This window comes from Salvelinus namaycush, chromosome 2 (genome assembly GCF_016432855.1).
Source record: "Salvelinus namaycush isolate Seneca chromosome 2, SaNama_1.0, whole genome shotgun sequence".
In the NCBI taxonomy this organism is placed as follows: domain Eukaryota; kingdom Metazoa; phylum Chordata; class Actinopteri; order Salmoniformes; family Salmonidae; genus Salvelinus; species Salvelinus namaycush.
The window spans coordinates 57,478,307-57,500,191 of record NC_052308.1 but is presented as its reverse complement, the minus strand read 5'-3'; the positions used below and the strand labels follow the sequence as shown (position 1 = coordinate 57,500,191).

Below are 21,885 nucleotides of genomic sequence, written 5' to 3'. Positions count from 1 at the left end.
CGTTATTTGGCTTGAGGGTACCCTCAATGATACCTACCTTATTGTCTGGATGCTTGGCATACTTGGGGCACCCTCAGCCAGAGTTGTGTTGGTCTGAGTTGCACACTGTGTATGTCTCTTGTCCTATAGAGTGAGGGGTAACCCTTTACTTGATACCTCCCTGACAAGGCAGATGTCATAAACTGTCATTACACTGTTGGCTGATTCTATCAGACTTTACAGTCATGACACAAACCATTATCTAGACATCTATCCAGCCCCACGAGTTTGATGTTTGTGTAGCTACTAATGTTGAACTCGTGGAGCTGGACATCTATTATGTCATTCACATAGCAGCCTTGTTGATGTTGACCTTGGAGTGGGGAGTTCAAGTGAAATGTTGTGATTTTGTTAGTGCATAGTATCTACAGTAAAAAGTCAAATGTAGGATTATGTCACGTGACAATGACTAAATGAACTGTTTTCTGATTGACGCCTCTGTGCGTACCAACTCGGCAATGCTTGATTGGCCATTAATTCCGCTGAGGATGATGGGATCTTGAATGTGTCATGTTAGACCCTCAGAGAGATGGAGAGTTTATCAAACTGACTATAAAATATACACAGAATGGCATGGTTCTACAGACATTGTTGAGTAACTGTTATGGTTTCATTAATAAATTTACATTTTTGATGATAAATATGCAGTAGTGAAACATAATGTGGGTTGGGGTCAAATTATATTTAAATGTTGTAAATTCAGGAAGTAAACTGACATTCCAATTTTCAGTTTACTTTCTGAATTGATGGAATGTAAATGGAATCGACCCCATTTGCTTATCCTCTAGCCTCTATTCCATTCTGTTTCAAACCACAAATTAACAAACTAAACCACAGTTGCAGGACCCGGTCCTGCCTTGCTCTCCGTGCCTCCATCAAAGCCTGACACTTGTCCTCTGTTTTCAGTGTTGCCTCAGCTCTGCATTCTGAAACGCCAGACCGCTATGAACGTCTCACTTCAGTCTCCAGCTCTGTCGACTTCGATCAACGGGATAACGTGAGAAATCCCTCCCTACTCCCTCCCTCCGAATGTCTCCCCACCACTGAGGTTGTCTCCTACTGGTCACACGTGCATCTCTTTAAACGACTCCATTGGCTTTGCCTCCCATCCCTGTTAAATAATGCTAGATAAGCAGAGGACTGTAAAGCCGCTGGCTGCCAGCCTTGGATGTGGGTGGAGTCAGGTCTGTCAGACACAGAGTTCCACTTAGTGACTCCTGATAGACTCCCCACCCCTTATCGATACAGTACATGGATGTTTTATCATAAGGGAGACTTATCTCCTTATCTCTCTTGACTCTTCCAAGTAATGCAACACAATAGTATATATGGTGATAGTTTGAATTAATATCCTTAAGGTGAAATGCCCCAGTGTGTGGAACAGACACTCATACACATTTTCCAACTTGTGACTTTTACAGAAATATAAGCTAAACCAGTCAGTTATCCACATACCAATGTCCCTCAAGAACATTCTATGGAACTCCATACGATATCCCTGAGTCATATGTAGCACTGTAATCACCCTAGTAGGTCAATTCAGGTCCACGTTATCTCTTTCTACCTCCTAGCCTTTTAATCCCAGCTGGTAGGCTAAGGCTCTGCCTCCACTCTCCCTGTCTGTTCACTAAAACTCACATCACGATTGGGCCACTGCTATAGCCGTCCCGATCACGTTGGCTTTACCCCAGACAGTGCCCTGTTTATTGCCGTCTCTGGTCATACAGTACTTGGGCCCCAATTAAATCAATTGCAGATAAAGGAACACCGTAGTTTAATTCTAAATGTTTACACTGTGTTTGGAATTTAGGTTTCACATCAACATCCAATGACCATGAGAATAGCATGCTGCTATGTTGGATTTAACACCTCTGAGTAAACCAGCATTGTTTTTTATTTATCTCCAATTGATTGAATTGGGGCCTAAAAACGAAAACACTTTAATGCATCATCACTGTCAAATTATTTGATTGTGTGGAATTTTAGTTTAAAAAAAAATCTCCATGTGTTGAAAATGTGACTAGTGACTGTTTTCAACTGCAAGTTTTTTGTTTTAAACTGCATATTTTTCAAATGTCTGATTGTCATTGTGCATGTCTACACTGCAGGGCTTCTGTTCCTGGTTAACTGCCATCTTCAGAATAAAGTAAGTGAGTCTGTTATCAACATTCTATGTAAATACTTGATTGGGAAAAAGCTAGAGATCATGCATGTCAATGTTGCCCCAAAAATGTGCAGCTGAATGAATAGTAATGCTAATGTACTAAAGGCCAACTCTGATCGGAACAAACAGTGATAAATAACTATCGCTCTGTTTCAAAACATTCTTGCCTAACAAAAATATTAGAATCCTTGATTAATTCTCAGCTACAATCTTTCTTATCTATGAAATATATCCAGAATGTTTACCAGTCTGGTTTTAGACCAGGACATTGCACCATCTCTGCTGCATCCCAAATACCAAAGACAATATCAGCATGTAAAGTGGCTAGTTAGCTGTAAAATTGCCTAAAGAAGTTGCACTATCAATTTAGGAGTCTACAATCTCACCATGTTCAACCTGTGGATAATGTGCCTCAGGGTGGGGTTTGACATTTGAGGAGATGGTAAACGTTGCCCGCGCTACTGCAATGGTGCATTCTGGGAGATTCTGGGAGAAGGCGCACTCTCCTGCAAAGAGTGAATGGGAGTCTGTTGGGCGCTAGCTCAAAACCCAACATTAGCACTAATTTTGTCAAAAAAGAAGTACAACATTACAAATATTTTCCGAGATGTGCGATAATTAACTTGCTATCTGTAATATCGTATAGCTTTGGAATCGTGACATAGGAAAATAGGCACATTTTTGACATATATACTGACTTTGAGAAGGGATTGCGTGACAATTAGTTTAGCAACCGCGTGACGCAGCATGACAATGTGAATGCGATTAGTCGACAGTCTGTTGGGTGTGGTTTTACGTTCCTTTATTCATTGGATTCCTATCTCCTTTCTATAATATCTCTGACAACAGCACCATGCAATGCACCCCGGACTAAAGAGGCATAAAAATAAGAAAAATGTGCTAGACCCTCCGTTAAATTACACATTTCTCGAGGTAGGAATATCACAAAACTATAATCAATGGCTCATTCGAGAGAAGACATCCTCCCGAGTTATGACATCGGCTAGTATTGAAATCTGACATGTACGATAGACGTTTTTGCAATCTAAATGTCATATTCCTATTAACTTCCAGTGTAATGAGAGCGACTTAATCAGTGCTGTGTCCTATCGGACGGATTTCTGTCTGCTTGAACCCCAATAACTCGGATATGTGAACCTTTCCTTTAAAAACTACTTGACAGATCTAACATAATATGTATCTATTGATGGTGTTCAGTTAAGTTTCCTTAATATAACAAAAGGTGTTCTCCAAGGGCTGATTCTGGGTGCAGTACTTTTTGCCATCTACATGAACAATATTGTTTTTTCTGTGAATAGTTGTAAATTGCGCCTGTATGCGGATAATACTGTTGTGTATTTTATTCCCCTCCACCGTGGACAAGGCTCTGTCTGACCTACAGACTGCTTTCATTGTCTTACGAAAAACACGAATTGACCTGACATTTTTATTAAATACTGGAAAAACGAAGTATATGTTTTCAAGAGCGCTCAACAATGACTCTAAAGATCTGTACCTTGGATGGTGCCCAAATTGATTGTATCTCTGCTTACAAATATCTGGCATTTGGATAACTGAGAAGTTGAGAATAAAACTAGGCTCTATAGCAATAGGTCATGCCTCTTGCTTAATTGTAGAAAGCAGATCTTTCAGTCGCCATTCCTACCAGTCCTAGACTATGGCGACATCTTCTACATTGTTGCAGCTGCAACTTCATTAAAGCTGTTAGATGCAGTGCACTTTGTTTTATTACAGGCAACAGGTTTTGCACTCATCACTGCATTCCCTATCTGAAAGTAGGCTGGCCCTCTGTGACGTTGCGTAGGTCAAAACATTGCATTCTGTTTATTTTAAAGTCCGTTTGCTAAAACACCTGTATTACCTAATATTGTAACTAACCTATTGAAGTATGAAATACCATATCCTGTTGCAGGGATGGCGAAGTCTTGAAATTCCTTCTGTCACTACAGATTTCGGTAAAACTGCTTTTAGTTCTATGAGTGATGTGCGAAGAATCTTCAGAAAACCCTACAGTTGGACGCATTGGTCCCTTTTGGGCAATTCAGATTGTTGGTAGAGGGACCTCTTCACTGGGGAATGTGGTTGTTTTTTCTATAATCGTTTTTTTGTTGGTATTTTGCTTTGTTTCCTATGGTCTTTCCTTGATTGCTTGGTCTTGTCATGTAGGGCTCCCTTGAAAAAGAGACAAAAATTGAGTACTGTAATATAGTCGTTTTTACATTCCCCACAAACGAGAAATGCTAAAAAAAAAAATGAAGGTAAATGGCCTTTGTTTGAATTTTTGTTGTTGTTTTAGATGTATCCCTTTTGTACATATCAGTGCGCAACCGGCAGTTTGAAAGGGCTGGGTTGTTAAACCATGGGGGCTGTTTGAAATTGAAATTATAATGGTCTTTAACAATGCAAGTGTTAATGAATTTACCTGCAAAAAAAACTAGCAAATTCCCACATATAGTAAAAAAAAAAGTTAAAAAAATCTTGCTGGTCACAGACCTGGGCAGAAAATAGTTGTATTTTGTAGTTTGTTTTAAAATACCAACTTTTCAAATACTCTAGGTAGTCGAACGTAGTTTAAAAAAAATAATATTCAAAGGTAATTATTTCCTTTGTAATTCAAGTACAGGTCTCAGAAAAGCAAATGATATTTGAAACTATTTTTCATAACTTTCAGAAAACCAAATAATATTGGAAGTGCCTTCTGAAGGTTTTCACACCCATTTCCCCACATTTTGTTGTTACAAAGTGGGATTAAGATTTAATTGTCTTTTTTTTTGGTCAACAATCTACACAAAATACACAAGTCAATTTGGAAGTGGAAGAAAAATTCTAACATTTATAAAAAATAAATAAATATGCTAAATAAACACTAATTTATCTTGATTAGATTAGTATGCAACCCTCACAGGTGATTCTACATGTTAGAATCACCTGTGAGTTGTGTGCTGTGAGTTTCTGGGTAAGTCTAAGAGCTTTTCACACCTGAATTGTGCAACATTTGCCCATTATTCTTTTCAAAATTCTTCAAGCTCTGTCAAATTGGTTGTTGATCATTGCTAGACAACCATTTTCTGGTCAAAGATTGTCAAGCAGAGTCAAAACTGTAACAGTCTTCTTGGTAAGCAACTCCTGTAGATTTGGCCTATTGTCCTGCTGAAAGGTGAATGAATCTCCCAGTGCCTGTTGGAAAGCAGACTGAACCAGGTTTTCCTCTAGAATTTTGTCTGTGCTTAGCTCCATTCAGTTATTTGTTTTTATCCTGAAAAACTCCCCAGTCCAGTATGATTACAAGCATACCATAACATGATGCAGTCATCACTATCCTTGAAAATATAGACAGTGGTACTCCGTAATGTTGTATTAAATTTACCCAAAACATAACATATTCAGGACAAAAAGTTGATTGCTATGACAATTTTTTTTGCAATATTACTTTAGTGGCTTGTTGCAAACAGGATGCATGTTTTGCAATATTTTTGTTCTGTGCAGCCTTCCTTTTCACTCAGTCAATTAGGTTAGTATTGTGGAGTAACTACAATCACAGCCATTAAAATTAATACATTTTAAATTCAGGCTGTAACACAAAAAAAGTATTAAGTCAAGGGATGTGAATACTTGATAACCCCAACATATTTATTTGATGGCTGCCAAATATTTGAAGAACCAAAAACTACAACAGCTAGTTGAATTAGTCTAAATATATACTGAACAATAATATAAACACATGTAAAGTGTTGGTCCCATGTTTCATGAGCTGAATTAAAACATCCAATAAATGTTCTATACTCACAAAATACTTATTTCTCTCACATTTTGTGAATTTATTTCAATTGACTGATTTTCCTTATATGAACTGCAACTCAGTAAAATCTTTGAAATTGTTGCATGTTGTGTTTATTTTTGTTCAGTGTATGATCGTTAGCACATGGTTTGGAGTGCTCTCAGATATGAGTCTTAATCTATATCCTAGAAATAAATACGCGAGGGACATATAATCATCTCAACATTAGAGTATTTCTAAATGACTAACAAATATATTTTCATAATGAGTGAAGTAAGGTAATATAATAACACTTGACATCAAGTTCTTATACATCTGTAGTTACTTTGATTATTACAATAGCAACATTGGTGTTACATAGGACTTTGGAAATTGTTTTATAATTGCATAATAGAGTAATACCATAGTAATAAATACTCTCAGCTCATTGCTATGCAATTAAAATGCAATTATCAAAATGTTATTTAACCAACATGCTAATAAAATGTTGCTCAAAGTAATTTGTTTTATTACACAGGCATAAGAACAGTTTAATGTTAACAAAATATGGCTATTAAATGTCGAAAGGGAAAACATTTAATAACTGCCTTCTTGAATTACCTACAGCCAAGGTAGGTTGAACATCATGTTAGTTTGTACTCTGTGTAAACTGTCCCTTTTAAAGATGGTAAAGTGTGTGTTTGAAACAAGAGCACTTACCCTCAGATGAAGAAAAAAAGTGGTTCTAAATAGTTTTTTCTAAGCATCCAACTTGCTGTTTGCAAATGTCTTTGAATGTCTCTGCAGTATTTTCAGCTATCATAAAATCAACTGCTGCTTTCAACCTTTTCAGTGCCATGTTGATAGTCATACTAGTTGAGCGTCACAACATGGTTATACTTATCTGTAAAAAATATTATTAGTTAATTAATTGGTTTGACTTGATTATCTACATCCGAGGCAATGGACATTCAGAAGAATGGACATTTTACAGAATCTGCTGTCGGATAGAGTGGAAAAGTATAAGAAATTGTTTTGTGCTCTTCATTATATTTCTATCTGCAACATGCAGTTCCAGATACAGCCATGCCATTTATTGTTGTCACCTCCAAACAAACTATTTGTTCCTCCCCAAAAAATGTTACTTTACACAAAGCATAGTTTAAAACTAGTTATCCCAGGTCTGCACATAACTAGGTCTCATGCTGGGCTTTAAGTGGATATTAAAATGTAAAAAATGTACCTCCTACCCCTTTCACCAAAAATAAGGTCAAAAGGTTTAAAAATATGGTTCTTGTCTCTGTGTAAATGGGGCTCAACTTATACTCCTAAACTGAACCCACTTCTCCTGCCCTCACCCCACCTAGGGACGAGGAGATCCGGGAGAAGTGTGGCGAGGACGCCGTGCACTACCTTTCCTTCCAGCGCCACATCATCGGCCAGCTGGTGGTTGTTGGGGTTCTGTCTGTGGGCATCGTCCTGCCGGTCAACTTTTCTGGAGACCTTTTGGGTGAGTGTGCCAGATTTCCATTCATTTCTATTAATGAAATGTACCTCTTGTTTACCTTATAAATCCCTTATTAATGAGATCACCTTAAGTTAAAGACACACTACATTGTTTTTGTTGTCGTCATGTGAGACTTTGCATATAAATGTGACTTCAACAGAGAAATAAACAATGGTACAACATGAAGACGTATTCCATCAGATTTGCACATAGAAGTAGCATATCTGCTCTCCATTGTACAGTTGGTTTACAAAATATCCTATGACAACAAAAACACACATGGACCAATCGGTACTTGTTTTGGGTTTATGATATGCCAAAACGGCCCATTAAGGAATTTGCAGTGCCTTCAAAAAGTATTCATACCTCTTGACTTATTTCACTTGTTACAGCCTGAATTCAAAATGGAATCCCATCTATCCACAATACCCCATAATGAAAAAGGGAAAACATATTTGTGAAACATTTTTCTAATGTATTGAAAATGAAATACAGAAGTATTCACACCCCTCAGTCAATACATGTTAGAATCACATTTGGCAGCCATTACAGCTGTGAGTCTTTCTGGGTACGTCTCTAAGAGCTTTGCACACTTGTGTTGTACAATATTTGTACATTTTTTTTAATTTTTTATTCTTCAAGCTCTGCTGAGTTTATTAATATATATCATTGCTTAGACAGCCATTTTCAAGTCTTGCCATAGATTTGTAAGCCAATTAAAGTCCAAACTGTAACTAGGCCACTGAGGAACATTCAACATCATCTTGGTAAGCAATTCCATTATATATTTGGCCTTGTGTTTTAGGTTATTGTCCTACTGTAAGGTGAATTTGTCTCCGTGTCTGTTGGAAAGCACTGAACCAGGTTTTTCTCTAGGATTTTATCGGTGCTTAGCTCTATTACATACATTTTTATCCTAAAAACACTCCCTTGCTGATGAAAAGCATGCCCATAACATGATGCAGCCACCACAATTCTTGGAAATATGAAGTGGTACTCAGTGATGTGTTGTGTAGAATTTGCCCCAAACATAACACTTTGTATTCAGGACATGAAGTCATTTAAAAACAATTGTTTTACTTTTACCCCCTTTTCTCCCTAATTTCGTGATATCCAATTGGTAGTTAGTCTTGTCTCATTGCTACAACTCCCCTATGGACTCAGGAGAGGCGAAGGTCGAGAACCATGCATCCTCCGAAACACGACCCTACCAAGCCGCCCTGCTTCTTGACACACTGCTTGCTTAACCCGGAAGCCAGCTGCACCAATCTATCGGAGGAAACACCGTCCAACTGACAACCGAAGTCAGCTTGCAGGCGCCCAGCCCACCACAAGGAGTCGCTAGAGCACGATGAGACAAGGAAATCCCGACCGTCCAAACCCGGACGACGCTGGGCCAATTGCGCACCGCCTCATGGGTCTCCCGGTCACGGCCGGCTATGACACAGCCTGGGATTGAACCCAAGGCTGTAGTGATACCTCAGCACTGCGAAAGTTAATTTCTTTGCCACATTTTTTTGCAGTGTTACTGTAGTGCCTTCTTGCAAACAGGATGCATGTTTTGTGATATTTTTTATTCTGTACAGGTTTCCTTCTTGTTGTCGCTACCGAGTTCCAAACTGCCTCTGGAAGCAATGTCAGTACAAGAACTGTTCGTTGGGAGCTTCATGAAATGGGTTTCCATAGCCGAGCAGCCGCACACAAGCCTAAGATCACCATGCACAATGCCAAGCGTCGGCTGGAGTGATGTAAAGCTCGCAGACATTGGACTCTGGAGCAGTGGAAACGCGTTCTCTGGAGCAATGAATCACGCTTCGCCATCTGGCAGGCCGACAGACTAATCTGTGTTTGGCAGGTGCCAGGAGAACGCTACCTGCCCCAATACGTAGTGCCAACTGTTAAGTTTGGTGGAGGAGGAATAATGGTCTGGGGTGTTTTTTCATGGTTCGGGCTAGACCCCTTAGTGAAGGGAGATCTTAACACTACAGCATACAATAACATTCCAACTTTGGCAACAGTTTGGGGAAGGCCCTTTCCTGTTTCAGCATGACAATGTCCCCGTGCACAATGCGAGGTCCATGCAGAAAGGGTTTGTCGAGATCGGTGTGGAATAACTTGACTGGCCTGCACAGAGCCCTGACCTCAACCCCATCAAACACCTTTGGGATAAATTGCAACACCGACTGCGAGCCAGGCCTAATCGCCCAACATCAGTGGCTGAATGGGTATTAAGTCCCCGACGCAATGTTCCAACATCTAGTGGAAAGCCTTTCCATAAGAGTGGAGGCTGTTATAGCAGCAAAGGAGGGACCAACTCCATGTTAATGCTCATGATTTTGGAACGAAATATTCGGCTGTTAGGTACTTTATTTTAGTTGACTATCATAGCGAAATTGCTACAAGAAAGTTTATTTCAATTGACTAACAGATAATTAAGTACAGATAATAGAAAATGTCACAAGAAAGAAATGTCACAAGAAAATGTCTATATACATTGTTCTTTTTTTGTCACCAGAAAATAATCCATACAGCTTTGGGCGGACCACTATAGCAAACCTGAAGTCTGGGTAGGTACATTTTTTATAACACGCTTTTATTATTTTGTTGGTTATTAAACCATTGGCATTATTTGAAAAGAAAGAATGACGGGTAGTTACGGAAAATCCCAGGAGGCAATACTGGCTGCAATGACTTTATTAAGTATTTTGGTACATCATGCTCAGATGACTGTATACTGGTTGTAATGTTTTTAGACATCTTTTAAACAACATATTTATCAAATCTCTTCTGCATTTTCTCAGGACTAACCTCTTGTGGCTCCACACTTCGTTTGCATTCATATACCTGCTTCTGACTGTGTACAGCATGAGACGACACACGTCCAAGATGCATTACAAGGAGGATGACCTGGTAAAGTTTATTTTATTTATTTATCCATAGTCAAATTCAGATGAAAGCAATGTCCACTTAATCATGGGCTACTATAGAGACATTTGGAATGTAATAGTTATGAAGTACAGTACATGTCAACATCTGGTTAACAGATGTGTTATTTTCAGCAGTCATAAATCAAAGCATATGCTCTTTTCCAGGTGAAACGCACTTTGTTTATTAATGGGATCTCCAAATATGCCGAAGAGGTCCACATAAAACAACACTTTCAGTAAGCATTTCTCTGGTTTCATTTATTGTCAGACATCAGCAAGGTGTTGGCTTGCACCTGCATGTGTGGTACATTCTACAGTGGGGTCAAAATTGATTGACATCATTGATAAAGATGAGCAATAATGACTGTAAAATAAATAATTCAAATACTGTATGCAAACAAAAATGGGAAATTATTTTATACTTAAACAAAATCTCTTTCTCTAAACAATTGCATTAACAAGCAATATTTTTTTCTGAAAAAGGAAGGGGTCAACATGATTTACACCCATAAAGTGGGGCCTCCCACTCCTCTTTCTATTCTGGTTAGGGCCAGTTTGCGCTGTTCTGTGAAGGGAGTAGTACACAGCGTTGTACGAGATCTTCAGTTTCTTGGCAATTTCTAGCAAGGAATAGCCTTTATTTCTCAGAACAATAATAGACTGACGAGTTTCAGAAGAAAGTTCTTTGTTTCTGGCCATTTTGAGCCTGTAATCGGTGATGCTCCAGATACTCAACTAGTCTAAAGAAGGCCAGTTTTATTCCTTCTTTAATCAGGACAACAGTTTTCAGCTGTGCTAACATAATTGCAAAAGGGTTTTGTAATGATCAATTAGCCTTTTTAAAATGATAAACTTGGAATAGCTAACACAACGTGCCATTGGAACACAGGAGTGATGGTTGCTGATAATGGGCCTCTGTATGCCTATGTAGATATTCCGTAAAAAACTGCTGTTTCCAGCTACGATAGTCATTTACAAAATGAACAATGGCTACACTGTATTTCTGATCAATTTGATGTTATTTTGTTGGACTTTTCTTTCAAAAACAAGGACATTTCTAAGTGACCCCAAACTTTTGAATTGTAGTGTACATATAAATCTCTCATGGCTCAAAGTGGAAGACAGATTGACTTCATCACTACCTATTTTTGTAAGAGGTGTTAACAAGCTGAAGGTACTGAGCTGTCTATTTAAAATACTAGCCCACAGCTCGGACACCCATGCATACCCCACAAGACATGCCACCAAAGGTCTCTTCACAATCCCAAAGTCAAGAACAGACTATGGGAGGCGTACAGAACTACATAGAGCCATGACTACATGGAACTCTATTCCACATCAGGTAACTGATGCAACCAGTAGAATCAGAAGATTAAAAAAAAAAACGAATAAAAATACACCTTATGGAACAGCAGGGACCGTGAAGAGACACACACACAGGCACAGACATGCATACACATAAGACACACACTCTACACACATGTACACATGGATGTTGTATTGTAAATATGTGACAGTGGAGTAGTGGCCTGAGGGAACACACTAAATGTATGGGGTGAAGTGTTATGAAATGTAATGTCATGTAATATTTTAAATTGTATATAACTGCCTTAATGTTGCTGGACCACAGGAAGAGTAGCTGGTGCCTTGGCAGTAGCTAATGGGGATCCTTAATAAATACAAATACCAACATAATTTCCCACAGTTTTTAGCATAATATATAGATAAGTTTTTTAATTGTTTATTTTCTACAGTCATTATTGCTCATCTTTATCAAGGGGGTCAATAATTCCAGACCCCACTGTATGTGCCATCAGGAAGTATTCATACTCCTTGACTTATTCCACATTTTGTTGTTTTATGGTATGAATTCAAAATGGATTAAAATAAGACAAATCTCACCCATCCACACACAATACCCCATAATGACAGTGAGAACATGTTTTTAGAAAGATTCGCGAATGTATTGAAAATGAAATGCAGAAATCTCATTAACGTAGGTATTCGCACCCCGTTGCTATGACGCTCCAAATTGAGCTCAGGCGCATCCAATTTCCTTTGGTCATCCTTGAGCTGTTACTACAACCTGATTGGAGTCCACCTGTGGCCGATTCAATTGTTTGGACATAATTTAGAAAGAAACACACCTGACTATATAAGGTCCCACAGTTGACAATGCATGTCAGAGCAGAAATCATGCCATGATGTCCAAGGAGCTGCCCGTAGATATGAGATTGAATTGTGATGAAGCATACAGTATATCTGGGGAAGGTGAAGAGGAAATCCCCCACTAAGGACGCAAAGTTAATGAACAGATTTATAATCACGGCCGGAGAGGTTACAACAAACTTAATACTCAAAATACAAGTCTGTCAAAAGCTCTGAAGGGATGCTCTCCCTTCAGCACTCTTTAAACTCGTGCACAAACTGGGCGTCTCTGCTCTCAGGGTGCAATAGGCTGATCATGACTTTGCACACACAGTTTCTAGGCATTGGGCCAAAGTAACATTGTGTTCCCTTCTTTCTGTTCTTCTATCAGTCCCTTCCCTGTGAGCAGAACATCCTAACACAATAACAAGAAACCACACGCTACATGTAGTCACACATTTGCAGACACAGAGGACGCTAAACATTTCCACTACAAAGGATCGGAAACTATTTCTACAGTGTTGAAAGTTCCCAAGAGCAATTTCCCATCATATGGAACTACCCAGCTGGCTGTCCATAAGCATAAGGCAAACGATTCTGTGGTCTGACGAGACCAAAATTGAACTATTTGGCCTGAATGCAAAGCACAATGTCTGGAGAATGACAGGGGTTTAGCTGTGGCTGGTTAACACCATCCCTACTGTGAAGCATGGTGGTGGCAGCAGCTTGCTTTGGGGATGCTTTTCAGCGGCAGGGACTGTGAGACTGGTAAGGATAGAGGGAACAATGAATAGAACCAAATACATGCAAATGCTTAAGAACCTGCATCACAGTGCAAAAAACCTTAAACCGGTCCGAAGATTTACATTCCAACAAGACAATGACCCCAAGCATACAGCCAAAGCAATGCTGGAATGGCTGTAGAACAAGAATGTGAAAGTCCTTGAGTGTCCCAGGCTAAGCCCAGACTAGAATAGTATTGAAAATCTGTGGAAATACTTTAAGATTACTGTTCAATGCCGCTCCCCATCTGATTTAACAGAGCTTGATAAAATCTGCAATGAAGAATGGGAGAAAATCCCCAAATCCAGATGTGCAAAGCTGATACAAGACGACTCAAAGCTGTAGTCATGGCCAAAGGTGCTTCTACAAAGTATTGACTCATGGGTGTGAATACTTATGTAAATGAGATATTTCTGTATTTTTCAATACATTTGCAAACCTGTTTTCACTTTGTCATTATGGGTTATTGTGTGTTGATAGATGGGTGAGGATTTTTTTTTTTTCATCCATTTTGAATTCAGTCTGTAATGCAACATGTGGAATAAGCCAAGGGGTATGAATACTTTCTGAAGGCACTATGTGGGAATTGGGTGAAGATCAGGGGTGTAAAGTACTTAAGTAAAAATACTTTAAAGTACTACTTAAGTAGTTTTTTGGGGTATACAGTTGAAGTCGGAAGTTTACATACACTTAGGTTGGAGTCAATAAAACTCGTTTTTCAACCACTCCACAAATTTCTTGTAAACAAACTATAGCTTTGGCAAGTCGGTTAGGACATCTGCTTTGTGCATGACACAAGTAATTTTTCCAACAATTGTTTACAGACAGATTATTTATTATTCATTGTATCACAATTCCAGTGGGTCAGAAGTTTACATACACGACGTTGACTGTGCCTTTTAAACAGCTTGGAAAATTCCAGAAAATTATGTCATGGCTTTAGAAGCTTCTGATAGGCTAATTTCCATAATTTGAGTCAATTGGAGGTGTACCTGTGGATGTATTTCAAGGCCTACCTTCAAACTCAGTGCCTCTGCTTGACATCATGGGGAAATCAGCCAAGACCTCAGATTTTTTTTTGTAGATTTTCACAAGTCTGGTTCATCCTTGGGAGAAATTTCCAAACACTTGATGGTACCACGTTCATCTGTACAAACAATAGTACGCAAGGATAAACACCATGGGACCACGCATCTGTCATACCGCTCAGGAAGGAGACGCGTTCTGTCTCCTAGAGATGAACGTACTTTGGTGTGAAAAATGCAAACCAATCCCAGAACAACAGCAAAGGACCTTGTGAAGATGCTGGAGGAAACGGGTACAAAAGTATCTATATCCACAGTAAAACAAGTCCTATATCGGCATAACCTGAAAGGCCGCTCAGCAAGGAAGAAGCCACTGCTTCAAAACCGCCATAAAAAAGCCAGACTACGGTTTGCAACTGCACATGGGGACAAAGATTGTACTTTTTGGAGAAATGTCCTCTGGTCTGATGAAACAAAAATATAACCTTTTGACCATAATGACCATCATTTTGTTGGGAGGAAAAATGGGGGAGGCTTGCAAGCCGAAGAACACCATCCCAACCGTGAAGCACAGGGGTGGCAGCATCATGTTGTGGGGGTGCTTTGCTGCAGGAGGGACTGGTGCACTTCACAAAATAGATGGCATCATGAGGGAGGAAAATTATGTGGATATATTGAAGCAACATCTCAAGACATCAGTCAGGAAGTTAAAGCTTGGTCGCAAATGGGTCTTCCAAAAGGACAATGACCCCAGGCATACTTCCAAAGTTGTGGCAAAATGGCTTAAGGACAACAAAGTCAAAGTATTGGAGTGGCCATCACAAAGCCCTCACCTCAATCCTATAGAAAATGTGTGGTTAGAACTGAAAAAGCGTGTGCGAGCAAGGAGGCCTACAAACCTGACTCAGTTCCACCAGCTATGTCAGGAGGAATTGGCCAAAATTCACCCAACTTATTGTGGGAAGCTTATGGAAGGCTACCTGAAACGTTTGGCCGAGGCTAAACAATTAAGGCAATGCTACCAAATACTAATTGAGTGCATGTAAACTTCTGACCCACTGGGAACGTGATGAAAAAAATAAAAGCTGAAATTAATCATTCTCTACTATTATTCTGACATTTCACATTCTTAAAATGAAATGGTGATCCTAACTGACCTAAGACGGGAATTTTTACTCGGATTAAATGTCAGGAATTGTGAAAAACAGAGTTTAAATGTGTTTGGCTAAGGTGTATGACAACTTCCAACTTCAAATGTATGTACTTTACTATTTTTATTTTTTACTACTTTTACTCCATTACATTCCCAAAGAAAATAGTGTACTTTTTACTCCATACATTTTCCCTGACACCCAAAAGTACTTGTTACATTTTGAATGCTTAGCAAGACAGGTGATTGGTTCTGACTTCTAAACTTGAAAACATGAAATATCCTTATTCATGTCACTGAGAAAGAGGAATGTCGAATGTTTACATTCTGTCACAATATGTTATTGTTAGACATCGGGGATCCTATGGAAAGGAGAAGTGCCACAGTCTGGTACAAGTCAACAGGACAGCTGTGAGTTGGTGAGGAGTGAGGAATTTGGGCTGTTGTCAGATGAAGTGAGGAAGAACAGATCACTCAAGTTTTGTCTAGCAACAGAGGTGTATTGGCTGTTCAGATGTGTAAGGAGGAGATTCAGTATAGGAGGAAGAGTTAAATACCAGTGCTTGTGTGAATGTCTTTGTCTGTTCAGCTGTCTGACCCATTGAGTGAATAACTTGGTTTGAGCTTTTCATAGTTGTCCGTCCAGTTCTAAATAACTGGGTAAAAACTAACACAGGAAAATTGTATAATTCACACACTTATCAAGAGACCATCTCTACGCCTCTGATCTGGCGGGCTCACTAAACACACATGCTTAATTTGTAAAAGATGTCTTAGTGTTGGAGTGTTCCCCTGGTGATCTGTAAATAAAAAATAAAAAAAAGATAATCGTGCCGTCTGGTTTTTTTTAATATAAAAAAATGTCACTGCATTTTTAAGATCACTGACTTTATCAACTCTCATTATAGTATGGTAATTGTTTTCTTTTCTCTCCATTGTCACACAGACAAGCCTATGAGAACTGCACTGTTCTTGATGCTCGAATCTGCTACAACGTAGCCAAACTCATGTCCCTGAATGCTGAGAGGTGAGACCTTTACCTGCTGTTCACCAATTGTGTTCATTCTCACTTTCCTTTAGAATGCGTCATCACAATTTCAGCCCCCAACATATCAAACCCTCACTACATAAAATGGCATCGCTTGACAAAATTGTACAGATGTTGGATTGTAGGGCGGCCCAGCCCCTGAAGTGACTCTTTACACTGTATGCAAAGATTTCCTTTGTGTTGCCTTATGAATTCAGCCTTCTCTGTTTTGCTCTCCACATCCCTCATTCTGTCTTTATATCCTGCGCGTCTGATATCTGATTGGAAGTTAACTCAACAGTAATGCTATTAGTCAACAACTCAGATTCTTATAAAAAAAAACTCTTAGATTCATTGTCCCTTTCTCTTTTGCTCCTGACCTGCGTTGGTGAAATATACACTGTCTTTCTACCTCTCTCTCACCCAAAAGCTATGGGACATGGCACAAGCCATGACTTCTCTCTCGTTCCCGGTCTGATCATACCTAGAATAAGGCCTTGTAACTTAAGCTTATGCCTTGTATGATTTTATCATTTATTTTACAATAATATTACATATTTTTGCCTTTGATAGACAACTCAGACCTTTCTTGAAAACCTATTACTGTAACAACTATAATTTGAGTATTGTTAAATCATCTTTATGGAGTCAAACATTTTAATAGGTTAATTACGTAGTTTTATCAATGGTCACATGTGAGGTATATATTATATAGCCTATGATAAATATTACTTTTAATTTGATCACTCTTGTTGCTGAGATTTTCCTGTGCTGCAATGCAGATGAGTGATTTACATAATTTCACTTAAAACCCATGGTTATATTATCAGTATTCCACTTTACATGTAGCCTCATTTTGACCAGCGATCAAGCAACATGATGGACTAAACGGACAAATACTGTTTCTGCAGGATTCTTTTGCTGGGACAATACAGGTCTAATTAAGACCCTACATCTGTAGTTACTGTAGAACAACTCCAGGTGGAATTTATTCCTGCCTTTTTTTGAAGGGAAAAAAAGCGCCCCCGTTTTTTTGTTGTTGTTGTTGACCAGACGTAGAGATAATACATTAATTAAACTCATTACCTCCTCACTCTCAACAAATGGGTCAAGGCAAGTGTAAGGTCCATAAAATAGTGTTTGAATTGTATATGGAGACGCAGGGTTGAGGAGTAACTACATGGGGAGTAACTAAACCTTAACCCTTACTTTAACCATTCAGAGTTAATGCCTGTGGTGTAAAGTTACATTTTCCCTGACACCCAAAAGTGGCAAGTTTCGCTTTGCTTCTTGAAAATCCTATATCTTGAAACGGTATCACGGGTGAACTACAAGTCAGTATTCAACATCTATCCATGTCTGAGGACGTCGGGAGATAACGTGGAAACCAGCAACTAGGGGCAACAGTGAGTGCTGTTACCATCAAGTAGGCTTTGGTTTTGCTAGGGTGTTGTGAATGGGGATGGTGGATGGGCGTCTGTCTCTGGTTCCAAAGGTTGCATGTTCGAATACATCGATAGAAAGTTGTTTTTGATATTTTTGTTTTAAGTCTATTCCAAACCTTAACCATTACCTTAACCATTCAGAGTTAATGCGTAACTTTAAGAATTCTGAGTTAATGCCTAAACTTAGATTACTTTACGGAGTTTGGGTAATCCAAAAGTTACTTTACTGATTTATAATTTTGGTTAGGTAACTAGTAACTGTAAATGATTACATTGATAAAATAACCTACCCAACCCTGTAGACGAAGCACTTTTTATTTTTTTTATTTTAAAGTTTTACCCCCTTTTCTCCCCAATTTCGTGGTATCCAATTGTTAGTAATTACTATCTTGTCTCATCGCTACAACTCCCGTACGGGCTCGGGAGAGACGAAGGCCGAAAGCCATGCGTCCTCCGAAACCCAACCAAGCCGCACTGCTTCTTAACACAACGTGCCTCCAACCCGGAAGCCAGCCGCACCAATGTGCCGGAGGAAACACGTGCACCTGGCTACCTTGGTTAGCGAGCACTGCGCCCGGGCCCGCCACAGGGGTCGCTGGTGCGCGATGAGACAAGGATATCCCTACCGGCCGAACCCTCCCGAACCCGGACGACGCTAGGCCAATTGTGCGTCGCCCCACGGACCCCCCGGTCGCGGCTGGCTGTGACAGAGCCTGGGTGTGAACCCAGAGTCTCTGGTGGCGATGCAGTGCCCTAGACCACTGCGCCACCCTGGAGGCCCTTAGACGAACCACTTTTGTTTAAAGTTAGTCACAGTTATGGACACTGTTGCAAAGACATGTTATCTGTGTGACCTATAAGATATCGCAGGAGAGAGGCCTTATTTTTTTAGGTCTGTGAGTTCTGGTGACAGAAGTAGACCTTGATGACTCAGCAGTGGCCATCTTGATCTCCTACTCGCCCACTGGTGCTAAACACTATTGATCTCCAGTCGCTGGATGGCGGATGGCACTATGATAAACTGCATGTAGTTTGCTGAGTAGAGTATTGGAAGCTATTTTGTAGATGACATCGCCGAAGTCGAGGATCGGTAGGATAGTCAGTTTTACGAGGGTAAGTTTGGCGGCGTGAGTGAAGGAGGCTTTGTTGCGAAATAGAAAGCCGATTCTTGATTTGATTTTGGATTGGAGATGTTTAATATGAGTCTGGAAGGAGAGTTTACAGTCTAGCCAGACACCTAGGTATTTATAGATGTCCACATATTCTAGGTCGGAACCGTCCAGGGTGGTGATGCTAGTCGGGCGGCCGGGTGCAGGCAGCGAACGGTTGAAGAGCATGCATTTGGTTTTACTAGCGTTCAAGAGCAGTTGGAGGCCACGGAAGGAGTGTTGTATGGCATTGAAGCTCGTTTGGAGGTTAGATAGCACAGTGTCCAAGGAAGGGCCAGAAGTATACAGAATGGTGTCGTCTGCGTAGAGGTGGATCAGGGAATCGCCCGCAGCAAGAGCAACATCATTGATATATACAGAGAAAAGAGTCGGCCCGAGAATTGAACCCTGTGGTACCCCCATAGAGACTGCCAGAGGACCGGACAACATGCCCTCCGATTTGACACACTGAACTCTGTCTGCAAAGTAGTTGGTGAACCAGGCAAGGCAGTCATCAGAAAAACCGAGGCTACTGAGTCTGCCGATAAGAATATGGTGATTGACAGAGTCGAAAGCCTTGGCCAGGTCGATGAAGACGGCTGCACAGTATTGTCTTTTATCGATGGCGGTTATGATATCATTTAGTACCTTGAGCGTGGCTGAGGTGCACCCGTGACCGGCTCGGAAACCGGATTGCACAGCGGAGAAGGTACGGTGGGATTCGAGATGGTCTGTGATCTGTTTATTAACTTGGCTTTCGAAGACCTTAGATAGGCAGGGCAGGATGGATATAGGTCTGTAACAGTTTGGGTCCAGGGTGTCTCCCCCTTTGAAGAGGGGGATGACCACGGCAGCTTTCCAATCCTTGGGGATCTCAGACGATATGAAAGAGAGGTTGAAAAGGCTGGTAATAGGGGTTGCGACAATGGCGGCGGATAGTTTCAGAAATAGAGGGTCTAGATTGTCAAGCCCAGCTGATTTGTATGGGTCCAGGTTTTGCAGCTCTTTCAGAACATCTGCTATCTGGATTTGGGTAAAGGAGAAGCTGGGGACGCTTGGGCTAGTAGCTGCGGGGGGGCGCGGAGCTGTTGGCCGAGGTTGGAGTAGCCAGGTGGAAGGCATGGCCAGCCGTTGAGAAATGCTTGTTGAAGTTTTCGATGATCATGGATTTATCGGTGGTGACCGTGTTACCTAGCCTTAGTGCAGTGGGCAGCTGGGAGGAGGTGCTCTTGTTCTCCATGGACTTTACAGTGTCCCAGAACTTTTTGGAGTTAGAGCTACAGGATGCAAATTTCTGCTTGAAAAAGCTAGCCTTTGCTTTCCTGACTGACTGCGTGTATTGGTTCCTGACTTCCCTGAACAGTTGCATATCGCAGGGACTATTCGATGCTATTGCAGTCCGCCACAGGATGTTTTTGTGCTGGTCGAGGGCAGTCAGGTCTGGAGTGAACCAAGGGCTATATCTGTTCTTAGTTCTGCATTTTTTGAACGGTGCATGCTTATCTAAGATGGTGAGGAAGTTACTTTTAAAGAATGACCAGGCATCCTCAACTGACGGGATGAGGTCAATATCCTTCCAGGATACCCGGGCCAGGTCAATTAGAAAGGCCTGCTCGCAGAAGTGTTTTAGGGAGCGTTTGACAGTGATGAGGGGTGGTCGTTTGACCGCGGACCCTTAGCGGATACAGGCAATGAGGCAGTGATCGCTGAGATCCTGATTTGAAGACAGCAGAGGTGTATTTGGAGGGCAAGTTGGTCAGGATAATGTCTATGAGGGTGCCCATGTTTACGGATTTAGGGTTGTACCTGGTGGGTTCCGTGATGATTTGTGTGAGATTGAGGGCATCTAGCTTAAATTGTAGGACTGCCGGGGTGTTAAGCATATCCCAGTTTAGGTCACCTAACAGAACAAACTCTGAAGCTAGATGGGGGGCGATCAATTCACAAATGGTGTCCAGGGCACAGCTAGGAGCTGAGGGGGGTCGGTAGCAGGCGGCAACAGTGAGAGACTTATTTCTGGAGAGATACATTTTTTTAATTAGAAGTTCGAACTGTTTGGGTACGGACCTGGAAAGTATGACATTACTTTGCAGGCTATCTCTGCAGTAGATTGCAACTCCTCCCCCTTTGGCAGTTCTATCTTGACGGAAAATGTTATAGTTGGGTATGGAAATTTCAGAATTTTTGGTGGCCTTCCTAAGCCAGGATTCAGACACGGCAAGGACATCAGGGTTGCCAGAGTGTGCTAAAGCGGTGAGCAAAACAAACTTAGGGAGGAGGCTTCTGATGTTGACATGCATGAAACCAAGGCTTTTTTGACCACAGAAGTCAACAAATGAGGGTGCCTGGGGACATGCAGGGCCTGGGTTTACCTCCACATCACCCGAGGAACAGAGGAGGAGTAGGATGAGGGTGCGGCTAAAGGCTATCAAAACTGGTCACCTAGAGCGTTGGGGACAAAGAATAAAAGGAGCAGATTTCAGGGCGTGGTAGAATAGATTCAGGGCATAATGTGCAGACAGGGGTATGGTGGGGTGCGGGTACAGCGGAGGTAAGCCCAGGCACCGGGTGATAATAAGAGAGATTGTATCTCTGGACATGCTGGTTATAATCGGTGAGGTCACCGCATGTGTGGGAGGTGGGACAAAGGTGGTGTCAGAGGTATGAAGAGTGGAACTAGGGGCTCCATTGTAAACTAAAACAATGATAACTAACCTGAACAACAGTATACAAGGCATATTGAC

The 21,885-nt window shown here is 40.7% G+C and overlaps 1 protein-coding gene across 1 annotated transcript in view; it reads left to right on the top strand.

The window, feature by feature from the left end:
- Positions 1-21,885, top strand: part of LOC120064803 (CSC1-like protein 2) — a 102,388-nt gene that overhangs the window by 37,753 nt on the left and 42,750 nt on the right. The window contains exons 5-11 of the mRNA XM_039015405.1: positions 946-1,036; positions 2,148-2,185; positions 7,349-7,491; positions 10,004-10,055; positions 10,290-10,398; positions 10,581-10,651; positions 16,468-16,548. Of these exons, the coding sequence (XP_038871333.1) occupies positions 946-1,036; positions 2,148-2,185; positions 7,349-7,491; positions 10,004-10,055; positions 10,290-10,398; positions 10,581-10,651; positions 16,468-16,548 (585 nt within the window). The remainder of the gene's footprint in view (positions 1-945; positions 1,037-2,147; positions 2,186-7,348; positions 7,492-10,003; positions 10,056-10,289; positions 10,399-10,580; positions 10,652-16,467; positions 16,549-21,885) is intronic.